General features: G+C 42.4%; 1 protein-coding gene across 2 annotated transcripts in view; it reads right to left on the bottom strand.

The window, feature by feature from the left end:
* Nucleotides 1-270: 270 nt before the first annotated feature.
* Pde7b (phosphodiesterase 7B) overlaps nucleotides 271-14,494 on the bottom strand; it is a 307,803-nt gene continuing 293,579 nt past the window's right edge. For both annotated transcript variants that reach the window (XM_042702651.1, XM_042702571.1), the window contains 4 exons: nucleotides 11,664-11,808; nucleotides 9,053-9,149; nucleotides 4,459-4,539; nucleotides 271-797 (listed from right to left, as the gene is read on the bottom strand). In XM_042702651.1, the coding sequence (XP_042558585.1) occupies nucleotides 559-797; nucleotides 4,459-4,539; nucleotides 9,053-9,149; nucleotides 11,664-11,808 (562 nt within the window). In that variant the 3' untranslated portion in view covers nucleotides 271-558. The remainder of the gene's footprint in view (nucleotides 798-4,458; nucleotides 4,540-9,052; nucleotides 9,150-11,663; nucleotides 11,809-14,494) is intronic.

The following is a 14,494-nucleotide window of genomic DNA, read 5'->3' as shown; positions in this document are numbered from 1 at the left end:
CATCATCGCCATTATTATTATTAAAATAGAAGTTTACTTTCTGCCAAGCTCTTACTTGTGCTCTTGCACTTTAAACCCAAGTCCTTGGAGCTGCAAAGATGCTGGTGTGTTTCTCGTGAGCTCTGCGGTGGGGATGGCGAACACGGAGATGCTCTGGATTCAGATGCTGCTGGCCTGAGTCACACAGAGCCACCCAGGGCCTGGGCGGGCCGGGGGAAGGGGGGACAGGCAGAAGCACCTCTTTCTCACTCCTGATCTTCCGGGGTGGGGTGGGGTGGTCAGCCTACCCCCGGGGGGGGGGGCAGGTTTGGGTTCCCACATGACCAAATGGAGTCGCTCAATTCCGGCAGCGAATGCTGGGGTGACACATGGCTTCTGTACACTTGGAGAAGAACACGGGGCAGGGAAGTGGCAGGTGGGAGGCCTGCGAAAGAGCCCAGGGACAAACCCCAGGACTGCTGCGCTGGTTGGCGGGAGGCGCCCCGTGGGGCCGGCCCGGCCTCGGGGAGGAGGCCTTGCTCCAGGCCGGCCGCTCCTATCGTTCTGCGGGGCGCCGCCCTACGGAGTGTGGCCTTCAGCTGCTGCCGTCTGCTCGGCCTTCTCGGCCTTCTCAGTCCCCGGGCTCGCGTGGTCCGGGCCGCCGGCGCTGCCCCGGCGTCTGTGCTGCTTGGACTGCAGGCTGTGCCACTGGGCCTTGTTGTAGGCCAGGTGGCCCAGCATGTTCTCCGACAGGGCGCTGTGTCCGGTGAAGCGGGCCCATTCCCGGAAGAGCGGCTCCACGATGTAGGTCATGAACCCTGCAACAGGCAAAGGCACTCATCACCACGGGACCAACACCGCTTCCCCTCCGCCTCACGAGTGGGCACCCACGGGGGTGTGACCCGAGGAACCACCGTCCAGGAGCCGAGGAGCTCGAGACGCGACTCACTGGTCTTGGGCCTCAGTGTCCTCATCTGTGCAAAGGAGCTGAGAACCCAGGGGGTTGTGAGGACCATGGAATGAGTCAGCACGCGGAAAACACGGAAAAGCTCCGGGCACAGAGGAGACAACGGACACTGCTCGTATTCTGTGCAGAGGAAGAGCGGGCTGGACCTAAGCGGGGCCTGCGGAAGGGCCTCCAGTGTGGGAGGCGTCCTCGGCCCGGACTCCACGGAATTCATCATCAGCCCCCTGTAGAACTGTGTTTTCAAGACGATTGACTCACAGTTTGGTCTTGTCTTCAATTATGTTGTTAAGCAATTACAATTAAGATAAACATCCACTGACAGAACAGATTTTTCTCCCAAAATTACTGATCTTTTTGCTATTAGACTTCCCTGTTTGTCTATTTTCTCCCATTTGTTTGTTTCATTTTGAGACAGGTTCTGTCTAGGAACCCTGGGCTGGCCTCGAAGTCCAGTTCCTTTTCTCTCAGTCTCTCAAGGGCTGGGACTACAGACATGTTGAATGACTGATGACTCATTGTTTTCTAGTCCTGTTTTATTGTTAATGTGCTTTCCAAATTAATCATGATTTGCTTTAAAAAAAAAGATACTAACTTTCAGACTAGGTTGTGATTATTGGAAATATCACAAACTGGGGCTTATTTAGATTTTATTTCCTTGAAATGTAAGTATGGGGAGGAAAAAAAAACCTAAATATTTTTCAGCATAATACAATTTTTAGCTTATTCACCATTTACGTAATTATAAAATCTACTTTGATGAGTTTATTATCGGACAAATGGCAAACATCTAATCCTTGAGGATGCTGGAGAGATGGGACAGGATGCAGCGATAGAAAATGTTATTGTGTACTTCTGCATATTTCGTCATATATGAAATACGATTTAAGTATTGTGAGATCATTTTAGATAACCTGAACCCCAGAAATAAAGAAGAGCCAATGGGCTTAGGATAAAAGGAGCCAGAAAATTAAGATTTCCCATTTTGCTTGCTATTTTTTAGTTTTCTTCATCTTTTGAATTTTTACCATCTCATATCGTTTATTTGAAAAAGGTTAGATGAGATAAAAAATACAGTCTGTAGTGGGTACCAGTGGTTCATGCCTGTAATCTTAGCTACTCAAGAGATTGAGATCTGAAGATTGCAGTTTGAAGTCAGCCAGGGCAGGAAAGTCAGTGAGACTCTTATCTCCAATTAATTACCAAGAAAGCTCAAGTGGTACAGTGCTAGCCCTGAGGGGGGGAAAAAGCTCAGAGATGGAGCGTAGGCCCTGAGTTCAAGCCCCAGGACCAGCACACACACACACACACACACACACACACACACACACATGAATGAATCTATAAATATATGTTCTACAAAATGATACTATCCTAATATTGTAAGCGTATCAAATTTATGCAAATATAACAAAGTTACAGGTATTTAAAATAATTAACTCATGTTCTTGAAATTGCCTGGTATTTTACATACACTTTGCATATATACATGCACATATATACTTGTTAGATATAAAGACTTATTATGCTAGGAGGTTAAGTGATTTTAAAGTCTGAATAGATCCCATGAGGAACTGGGACCCTGTTTTCTCAGTGTGTGGTACCAACTTTGTCTTCTCCAGGGCTGAACTGACTGCTAAAGTTTTGTCATCCCAGAGGGATTGCAGAGGGGGAAGGGAGAAGTGGTAGCCACAGAATAAACAGGGATTACAGAAAAATCTTTTCCTCTTCTTTTTTCTGTAGATTTCACCAGTTCAAGATTAATTTGATTTAACATCTTTTTCAAATGCAAAGGGAAGTGAAAACAGGCGAACTGAATGGGGCTAGGGAAAGGATATTAAGTCCCAAGTCCTCCTGGATAAATTACTTAAATAGAAAATCAGATGTAAGCCAAACAATATCTGCACTCAGGAAATTCTCCTTCTGGATTGCAGTGGGAGAAATGAGAGGGGGCATTGTCAGTCAGAGAGGAGTCAGGACAGAGGAAATAGCTGCATTGTGTAGGGACCCAGTGGAGAAATCATTGTGTGGGTGGGTGAGGGAGCCTGTGGCATCCATTAGATTGTTTATCTATTTGGCTATTTCCAGTTTAGCTTGAGGTGTGCTTTTCACATCTCCCAACCCTGGGCTGGCAGATGTCGAACAGAGGCAGAGAAGGACTTATGAACTGAGCATTGTTTTATAATCACCTTCTCATTCTCTTTAGCACAGCACGGGTATGCTGGTATAGCATCCTCTGGAATCCCTAGTTACTCAGCCCCTCCCCTATCCCATTTTTAAAAGTGGTATCTATGGTAACCACATTTTCCTGAGCTGAAAATCAGGACATATGATCTGACAAAATCAGTGTGTTCTCATGACAACAACAGGACAGAATCTATGAAATCAGGCCTGTCTTGCAAATCTAGGTAGAGTGTTAACAGTGTAACTACTTTTGTTTAGGGTGCATGTGGTTCAAAACATTATTAACAGTTGTCTGGCAAATTTCTTCCCAGCCAGAGCTTAACTCAGTGAGTCTCCAGATTAGACACAACTGTAGAACTAGACGACTAATACACAGGACAGAAGTGAACCCCTGGAGGCTGAGGCTGCATTTCTGTTGGGTTTTCCTTGTCTCTTAGATTCCACCCAACCTTGCAATAATTCTGAGTCCTCCTCTGTCCTGGGAATTACTTTTTAGATCCCTTTCATTGTTTTTTTTTTTTTTTTTTGATAAAAGAATGGTTTAATTGTTAAAATAACCAAAAATTATTAAAGGATACTTTGAAAAAGATGGATTATCTTTAATCTCATCTTTAATCTCCAGCATGCCTATTTGAATAGGTCAATATTCATTCAAATCTTTGTAGCTGGGTGCTTAATTCAGCCTGGTTCTTGCAGATGACTTGAAGACTCTTTTGTGGAACAATTACCCTCAATGGTTAGAATTAGATTAGAATAGATTAGAATGTCATTCTAATTTGTTCTGACTTTCTTCATTTTCAGCTGATCTCTTTTAATACCTATTTTCCTCCCAGTGTTAAGGAATTAAGTATTGGATGTCTATCGCCATATGAATGCATGAAGCTGATTGAGGACTGTGCAGTCAGATAGCAATATGAACTGCTACACAGCAAATCCAGAGTTATAAGGAAAAGATCCATGCTTAGTTCCAGGGGAGGGGAACAGCAAGGGAAAAAGGTTGGCTTTTTGTGCAGATGGAATTACTGGAGGGAAAAATCTCTTCCATTTGATTTCCTTAATGGTCTTATGTCTACTGCAATTAGATAAAAAGAATAGTTATTTGGAATGCAATGATACTACTCTTTTACAGTTTACTACAATTGACATTTGGAAGGGAGAATGGCTTTAAGAGAACAAGACTGAAAATGTAGTAGCTCAGTTATGATGAAAGTGTTTGTGTGGCCTCAGCCATTTGGACCTTCAGTGTCGATCTGGGAAAACTGCATGTGTATCTTTCATTTGTATCTTTTCAAAAGGTGCCAAATTGTAAGCTGACATGCAGTGTAACTCACCAATTTGTATACTAGGGATGGAGTCTTTCTGTTGATTACAAAGAGGACTGATTTCCAGTTCAAATTTCTGTTCAAGGTCACCTAAGAAGAAGAAGAATAAAAAAAAAAGGAGATTAATTATACAATGTGTGTCAAGGGTTTTAATGACTGTTGGAAGAAGTTGTGGTAGGGATTACAGTTCCCTGCTGTTATCATCAGGAGCCATTTAGCACCAACTTGCTCTGGTAGCTTGCCTGAAAATTTAATATATCAGAGTGTCAATGACCATATATAATGGGCTTATTGCAAATGGATGTGTTGTTAGACTGGACTAAACTTTTGCATAAGGTCTATACAAACAGGAAAACAACTCAGGGGCAATTGTCTAACATGAAACAGAAGTACAGGTTAGGTGACAGATTTTTATCCTCCTTCCCCTCTACTTCTCCACCTTTAAGAACACTAATTCAGGAGGAAATGGAGGTAAAATAGGGAGATCTTCATTTGTAGTAACCATCTGAAGCTACAAAATCAGAAGCCAGGGCAAGTATCATTAAGTATTAAGTTAGCTGAAAGCCAGCTTCACTCCTCACCCGCCTTTGTTTATGAATAGTGATTTTTCAGGCAAGTGTGACGTTCTGGAGGAGTCATCTTTGATTTCTACCTTTCCTTCACCCCTCATCTCAGGGCACTCAAGTCCCTTCTTCCTGTCTTAGAATATCTTGTTTTTCCGCTTTCACACTCTTTGATCTTAGTCTGGTTTTATAATAAGTCATTTTTAGTTTTTGTTTCTTAGTTCCTCCAGCATTTCTTCTACTTCAACTACATACATAATATAAGGTCTGCTCCTGCATGGCGCGCAGACTCTACCCTCCATGCAGCAAAGTCTCTGCCCAATACCTGCATTACTTAGGCAACTGGCACACCTGGAAGAGGTCACATCTGCATCCGCTGAGGTCACATCTGATTTGATGTGGCCACACCCCTTCCCTTCCGAGGGCCAGATGCTCTCTTTCCCAGGCCTTTCCTAGCTGTGTGGAGTGCTAACATGGCCTAGTGCCAGCCAGAATGATGAATAAACCTACCCCTGACCTGAATACCATGTGCGTGGTGTGGTTCTCTTTTTAAAAACCTAACACATATATTTTGTCAAACGCACGTTCTAAGATGACTCCCGTGGATGTGTGCTCTACTTTGGCTTGGTGTACAGAAGCCTCTAAGATTCTTTCATCCTCAACCTCTACAACCTGAGCCGGACTACAGAGTGGGACACACCCCCATCACACTGCCTTTGTTTCATCTCCGCTGCCCTCACTGGACCAGCACCATCTAGTGGGACGCTGTGCAATGATGGAAATAACTCTCTGCACGGCTCACTTGGGTAGCCCCTTGAAAAATGATCAATACAACTGAGGGACTGAAGAGTTAATTTCATGACATTTTAATTAATTTGAATTTGACCAGCCACTTGTTTGTTTTGCCTATCATAGGAAGCGTAGAGCAACATATATCCTTCAGTACCCAGTTCAAATCCCATCATCTCCAGCACTAACCCTCCAGCTCTAAACCTTTTCTGTCATCTCTCTAATAGGAGCTCTTCCAGTTAGATCACTTACTCAATAGGCAGTTATATAGCACTGCATACTTTAGGTACTTTTCTACTCAATGTAAAGACTATGAACAGAAAGAAACAAAAATGTTTCTTCTCTAGGAATTTTGCTTGTTAGTATTTTGAGGGAACAAAAGATAAACTAGCTATGTTAGGATTCTTAGCATGAATTGTAACATCCCCTGGGTGGCTTTGCTCATAGAAAAATTAGTTGAGGATTAAACAAGGCTGGAAACAGATGGTCCACTAAAGCTTTTGGGAAACTAGGTTGATGGGATAGATATGAATCTATTGTCACCACAGGACAGAAAGTCTACTTTCTTAAAGTGTTGACGGGTGGGGAGGCAGGTACATGGTATTTAAAATCCTAGTCTCTGAGAATGGAACACTTTTCCAAATGATAGGATATCGTTTCCTTCAACCTTGATTTTAAGGGTTTTTCCTTTTCTCAGCATTATAAATCATACTTTTTTTTTGTCAGTTGTGGGCCTGAACTCTGGGCCTGGGCGCTGTCCCTCAGCTCTTCAGCTCAAGGTTAGTACTCTACCATTTGAGCCATGGCACCACTTCTGGTTTTTTCTGCTTTTGTGGTGCTGAGGAATTGAATCCAGGGCCTCATGCATGCAAGGCAAGCACTTTACCACTAAGCCACCTTCCCAGCCCTTATAAATCATTCTTATGATACTTGTCCAGGACTTGGATGAGTTGGAGTCTGAGTCCAAAATCTAAACAGAAAGCCCTATCTATCAAAATGATACAAGTTATCCTTAAAGAATTTTTTTTTTTTGGGTCCGGTCGTGGGGCCTGAACTCTGGGCCTGGGTGCTGTCCCTCAGCTCTTCAGCTCAAGGCTAGCGCTCTACCACTTGAGCCACAGCGCCACTTCTGAGTTTTTTCTTTTTGCTTATGTGGTGCTGGGAATCGAACCCAGGGCCTCAGGCATGCAAGGTAAGCGCACTCTACCACTGAGCCACCTTCCCAGCCCTCCTTAAAGAATTTTTAAAAATTACTAAGAATAAAGGATAGTTTGGATGACCAGAGAATGCAGTGATCTCATCTCAAAACAGGTTTAACTTCCCCTGGGCCATAAGGACCGTAAATAGAAAGGATCAGTTGCCCTCTCTGTTCCTTTGTTAGAAGACGTGCCAGAGTCTTTGTTAGAAGAAAAAGCCAGTGGCTCACGCCTGTAATTTTAGCTACTCAGGAGGCTGAGATCTGAGGATTGCGGTTCAAAGTCAGCCCAGGCAAGAAAGCCAATGAGAGTCTTATCTCCACCAGAAAATGGGAAGTGGCACTGTAGCTCAAGTGGTAGAGCGTTAGCCTTGAACAGAAGAGCTGAGGGACAGCCCCAGACCCAGACTTCAAGCCTTATGACACACACACACACACACACACACACACACACACACACATACACACATACACACACACACACACACACACACACACACACACACACACGCACGCCCGCACACAAAAGGCATGCCAGAACAAAGGGGGTGAAAACTCACCTTCAGTGATCAGAGCTACAGCAATTCTAAATGATTTCCAGCTCACAGAGCTCCACGTGTGTATCTTATTAGGGTTCTATCTTATCAAGGGCCTCTTTGTGCAAGAGGTTACTTGTCTTCATTGATACCATCTGCCCCACTTAGTTAACAACTTTAAATAATTAACTCTACCACCTTACTATCTACCCAAGTGACATGGCTTCTTCTCCAAGTTGCCCAGAATCTAGATGAGCAAAGAAGAGGAGGTTCAATGGCAACTGACACCAACAATAATCCAGAACTGAGTCAAAGATCCTAGAGAGGAGGACCTTGTCTCTATTCCATTGTTTGATGTAGCTTCTTGCTCCTCTTACTGCTGTCTCACTAGTTTGTATTTCTTACAGGAAAGAAAGATGATCACACCTAATCTAAGGCCTCTTTGCTCCAATTTCAGCATACTTCCTTTTGTTCTGCATAGGCAACTAGAACTGAGCTTTTGATTTCTAAGCACTCACATTCAATTCAAATGAAATTACCCAGCGTTTCAGGAGCTACGTGAGCACTTGGATTGTGAGTGAGAGAGAAAGCGCGATGGCAAGCAGAGCCTTCTGGCCCCACATGAACTCAGTTCCTCTTTGTCTTCTGTCTTGGGGGCCATCCCGATGTCACTGACACATCTTTCAGTGGAGACTTCTTCAAAAGGCTCACTGTGGCTGTCTGCCCTCCCTACAGAGCTGGTATGTGGGACACTTCAAACTTTATTTGCTCTCGGTCTTTCAAACACGATGCTGTCACTAGCATGAGGGGACCATTGCTGCCTGAACAAACATCCTGAACATTGAAACGGAGCCTGAAGAAACAAGACTATGTTTTAAAGGCCCATATCCCACCCAACGTCAGGATCCTGCTTCTAATGCATTGCCTTCCTGATGAAGGAGGGTAATCTTTGTAAAAATTACACCCTCCCTCAAGACCATTTGTCTTTTCACAGAAAATTCACCTACCTCACTGCTGAAACTGTCATGGAAAGGTGGAATGGAATATTTGCAGAACTGTGTTCAGTTTCACTGGGAGCTTTGCTGAAGAAACCAAGGGGAAGGCAGACAAAAGGATCTGAGTCCTTTGGTCAGGAAGAGATTGACCCCTAATGGTACTTGGCTTTTAGGCTCATTGAAGAGAAAGTCAGGGTAGAGATCAAACTGTCCATCACATTATTATATCTGCATATGTATCCTGAGAGGCACATATACAAACAACTGCTTGTCTATCTCCTGTTTTTGCACGTTGCTAATTTTCACTGTGCATTCTTATTACTTGTTTCTTTGATATGCCAATGTTATTTATTAAAATTCTTTCTTTTCTTTCGCACAGTGAAGATGGATGATTTGCAAGACAGTTAAAGAGAAAGGTTAGGATAATAAGCGTTGATGGGAGAGCAAACATCACCCTCATAAGCTGTTTCCTGTTTTACTGGGATAACTCTCCGGAAGAATCTCAGCTGAGGGGTCACCACTAACCTTGCCGGTAGAACTCTTCGCAGACTCTTTCACTCCACTGTTTGCTCATCTCCCAGATTCGACAAGGATTGCAAATGTCTGCACACTTCAATGCGATCTGAGAGAGAACAGGGCAAGGAGAATTTGTCAGTAGATGACCCTTCAGAAGGCCGAAAATGTCCCCTAAGCCAAAGGGCTGCCTGGCCGGTAAGGTACCAGGCCCATATTTACTGAGGGCCTTCCCAAAGTGTCCCTCCAGGAAACAGCCCTTATTCATAGGTTTTGTGAACCCTTCATCCAAAACCCCTGCTTTGTAGCAGCCAGAAGGAGAGAAGAGCCATAATACAAGAACAAACTTCCTGGAGGAGACTGGATCCTTTTGCTTCACCTTTCTCAGGCAGAGCAAGATTGCAGGGACCTGGCCAGGATCAAGGAGGATCATCAGGAATTGATTCTATGTACACCAACTCTATACATTATTTATATTACGTGTGTTTACATTGATGTTCCTATGACTGAAAGAAATGAACTCAGACTGCCAGTCAAGATGCCAATGCACCTCAAACTTAGGTGCACAAACTTAGTTTGCATAGCTAACTCCGAGTGGTCTTGACTTACTTTATACACGTCTGGATCACATACTGATTTTTGCTAGCGTGATGATCCTGGAGGTATTACCCTGAGTTCCCAGATAACTTAATTTTCCTGTTTAACCACCACCTGCCAAGAAATCTGCAATATCAGTTTTGGGGATCATAGAATAGTGGCATGTGTTGTGGCCTCAGACAATGGTGGATCATGCTAAGCTGCAAATTTTGTCATTTGTTTCCTAGCTAGTAGGGCTATAAGTACATGTTAGGATGCAGGTTTTCAGGTTGAATCTTGTAGTTATACCTTGGCTTAAGTCTCTCAAGCCAAATGTTAGGTTAATCTTTGAGCATTCAAGGACTAGAAGACGAGGTTGGGAAGAAAGTAGAGCTGGGAATAGGGTGTTTCCTGGCAAAGATGGAACACTTTGGACAGCCACAAGGGAAACTGTGAAGACTTGTATGAATCAGCCTCCAGTTCCTCATTAAAGCTGGCCTGTCTAGATGAGTCCAGGGCCTCGGCTTGTAGTCTTTTGTGCCAACAGGGAAGAAGGAAGACAAAGGAAAAGGAAGATTACGATGGGTTGGAACTGCATTCAGTGGTGTAGGCCTTTTAATCTCAGCTGTTCAGGAGGCAGAGGTGGGAGAATCATGGGTTCTAGACCAGCTTGGTAAAATTAATAAGACCTTAACTCAGAAATAAGATTTAAAAACAAAAGAACTGGGGATGTTGCTTAAGTGGCCAGTAAATGCAAGGCCTAGATCTCTAGTGTCATTGGCTTAAAAAAATACGGGCTTAGATTCCAGATCAGAATTTTATTTGAAGCCTACACTGCCTGTTTTTCTCCTGACACAAATAGGTTCTTGCCAGAGGAAAATAGAAATTGTTGGGCTTGATCCAATTCAATCTGATTCAGTTCAATTAAACTTAAGTGAACATATCTATTGGTGTTTAAAGCAGTTGGGCTCAGATGAAAATAGGAATTTAAGTAATAAAAAGAAGCAAACAAAATCTACTTAAGTAAATTTTAGGAAAAGGAAAGCTACATGTTTTCAATTTTGGTGGTACTCTAACACAATATATTTATGAGTAACAGAAATAGTTTTGGGCTGTGAAGGTGGCTCAGTGGTAGAGTGCTTGCCTTGCATGCATGAGGCCCTGGGTTCGATTCCTCAGTACCACATTAGCAAAAAGGAAAAAAAGCCAGAAGTGGCGCTGTGGCTCAAGTGGTAGAGTGCTAGCCTTGAGCTGAAGAGCTGAGGGACAGCACCCAGGCCCAGAGTTCAGGCCCACGACTGGACCCAAAAAACAAACAAACAAAAAACAGAAATAGTTTTTGAGCCAGGTGCCAGCAGCTCACGCCTGAAATCCTAGCTACTCAGGAGGCTGAGAGCTGAAGACTGCAGTTCCAAGCTACCCGAGGGAAGGAAAGTCTGAGAGACTCTTATCTCCAATTAATCACCGAGAAAGCCTGAAGTGGTACTGAGGCACAAGTGGCAGAGTGCTAGCCTTGGGCAAAAGGAGCCCAGGATTAGTGCCCAGGCCTAGAGTTCACGTCCCAGGACTGGAAAAGAAAAACAAAAAGTTTTTGAAAAACTGCATAGGAATCATACTGTTCAGTAAATCACAAAGCATTGTAAACACTTGGCCTAGGAGTATAGCTCAGTGGTACAGTACTTGCTTAAGAATGCCAGGCCTTCCTGGGTTTGATCTCTAGCACCATCCATCTTTCCCTCGTCCCCAATAAATACTGATAGACTCTTGTTGTAAGCAAGCAACCTTCCAATAGGGATTGCTTTGTGGTCAGGTAGTCACTGATCAAGGAAAAATGAGATAAATGGATGAAAAACCTAGATTTTTTGCTTGCCTGAAAACCATTTAACAATTTTACCATGTGGCAAAGCTTTTAATAAAATAAGTCACTACTCAGACTTCTGCCATAGACAGACAACTCCTTCTCAAACGTGCTAAAATCATCAATCATGCCCCAAGTGTTTTAACTCAGTAAAGCAAATGGCTTTTTGTTGTTGTTGCTGTTGTTTACCTGAAGCATAAAGTGTCTGTCGTGTGCATCTTCCAGTCTCAAGTCTTTATTGTGGAGGTGAGCTTGCAATCGGGTCAGAAATTCATTCTGCCTGTTGATGTCTGTGGCCAAAATCAGGGAGCCCAGCTGCTGTTCAATATTCTGTCTGCAGCCACAAGAATGAAAGAGAAAAACATACAAAGCCAATCCCTTTGAGGAGGATGATTGATTCTCTCATCACAGGTGGCTTGTCATCTCATTTATGCCTTTGTTTCTGTTTATTACACAGGGTTTTAGTCCCTTACAGCCCAAGAGTCAGTCTCCCGCTCTTGGACAGGAGGTATCGTAGACATGTATGGAGTTATTGAAGCCTTAGATGAACGAGGCGGTGGAAATTTACACATCCGCACGGTTGCTATGGGGGGAAATTCAACGTCAAATAGGAATGTGTACAGGACACAAAATGTCATGCAGAATCACAGGAATTTGGGTTTGCCTTGTGAGAGCTCGTTCAAGAATTCTTTTCATGGAGAGAGGAAAGTAATAGTCATCATAATGATGAGAGTAACAATGACTCACTATGGAGTGGGAAGGTCCAGTAATAGCACAAAATACATAGTCCAGAAAAAGATAATGGGACCAAAAGGAGGAAAAAAGGGTAATCAGACACCATTATCAACTAGTGGGCAAGAGATATATTAGTCAATACAAAGTACAAGGGAAATGCCAGATTTTACAAGAATAGCATGTTAGGACTTTATTCATATGTATAAACGAAGTAATAGAAGAAAGGGTTTATAAGTATGTTTAAAATTCACCGTTAAAAATGACATATATGTAAGTAGAATACATAGAACATACATATATAGTTTAGAGAATAAATATAACATAAGCATCCTATAATCACTCTCTGGGTTACAAGCATTTCCTGCTAGTTCCCCAGAATACTCCCTATTACTTCCCCCATTATATCCTTCTCCCCGCAGTTTGAACAGACTATCCTCTTGCTACTTACAAACATTTTGCTAGCCAGGGACTGGTAGCTTACACCACTATTCCTATCTATTCAGCTGGTTAAGACCTGAGAATCATGGTCCAAAGTTCAGAAAAGTTCATGAGACTACTGTCTCTAAATTAACCACCAAAAAGCTAGACGTGGAGTTGTGGCTGAAATGGTGGAGTGTCATCCTTGAGCAAAAATACTAAGAGATAATGCCAGGCCCTGAGTTCAAGCCCCAGAACTGGCATACACTCAATTTTTCTTTTTACTACCTGTGAATACATACTTAAGCAATATAGTTTTGAGCTTTAAGCTATATGACATGTATTAAACCATGTCTTGTTTCTTTTTTTTTAGTATCATACTAAGAAAAATCTATTTGTAGCATTTGTTTTTTGTATATATTTTTTATTGTAAAAATACTGTACAGAGGGGTTACAGTTACATGAGTAAGGTAATGAGTACATTTCCTATCGAGCATTGTTACCTCCTCCTTTGTTTTCCCCCTACCATCCCTGCCCTCCCCACTTTCCCAACTCCTCTCTCCTCCCCTCCCCTCTGAAGCTGTAAAGTTCGTTTTCAACATAGTGTCTTGTACATCTCATTGTTACAATGGGTCAAACTGTTTCTCTAGCTTAAAAATACGTTTTAAAATTCTTTCATGTAGATGAGTAGGCTACAGTTCATTCACTATTATATTGTATTATACTATGACAATATTCTACGATGTCTACTTTTTTTTTTTTGGTCGGTCATGGGGCTTGAACTCTGGGCCTGGGCGCTGTCCCTGTGCTCTTCAGCTCAAGGTGAGCACTCTATCACTTGAGCCACAGCGCCACTTCCGGTTCTCTAGTGGTTTATTGGAGATAAGAGTCTCTCGGACTTTCCTGCCTGGGCTGGCTTTTGATCGCGATCCTCATATTTCAGCCTCCTGAGTAGCTAGGATTACAGGCATGAGCCACTGGTGCCCGGCTACAATGTCTACTTTTGATGGTCACTTGATTTGGTTCTAGTTTTTGACTACTATGCAAAATGCCTCATAAATATCTTTACATGCCCCCAGTTATGTATGAGCAGAGTTTGCTCTGAGGTATATGTCCAGGAACAAAATAAATAGATACCAAGGTTCATCTACTCCAATTTAGTAGATATGTTAGTGCAATGCTTTCAGGGAGGTACTTTAGGAATTAAGATTAAAAGCATTTGATGGCAAAAATAATATAACCATCAGTTCATCACAGTTAATGTTAGTAAGGATATAATTAGTAAGAATATTTGTTGTACAAACACATCGTAGTGTTTATAATAGTGGGTCATTTTAGGAAGGAAAAAGTCACAAAAATTCACAAATAGGTGCTCAATAACCGCTACATTAAAACTGTGAAGCTATTAAACATGACGAAGTACATATTTATTGATCTAAATGTCATGATTTATTGTTATATTAACTGACACAACACATGCTCACTGTGATCCCACTGGTCACAGAAAAGAAACTGGAAAGACATAGTGGGATTATAGTTTATTTTGTTTATTATATTTCTCAATAATGTATAAATTTTTCTAAAATATGAATATATATGTATATAAATACATACATCATGGTCAGAAAATATAATTATTTTAGTTAGGTGAAATGTTTCATGAATCTACTTGAGACAAATTAAAAAAGTAATATTTCAATATATAACAAATAGTTACTAAGCTAGGCACTAGTGGCTCTTGCCTCTAATTGTAGCTACTCAAGAGGCTGAGATCCAGAAGAGGACAGTTCAAAGTATGTCTGGGTAGCAATGTCTCTGAGACTCTGTCTCCAAAAAAATCAGTAAAAGGTATGGCTGCAGGCATGGCT

The sequence above is a fragment of the Dipodomys spectabilis genome, unplaced genomic scaffold (assembly GCF_019054845.1).
Source record: "Dipodomys spectabilis isolate Male_0828 unplaced genomic scaffold, ASM1905484v1 ptg000001l, whole genome shotgun sequence".
NCBI classification, from domain to species: Eukaryota; Metazoa; Chordata; class Mammalia; order Rodentia; family Heteromyidae; genus Dipodomys; species Dipodomys spectabilis.
This window is presented reverse-complemented; position numbering and strand designations above follow the sequence as displayed.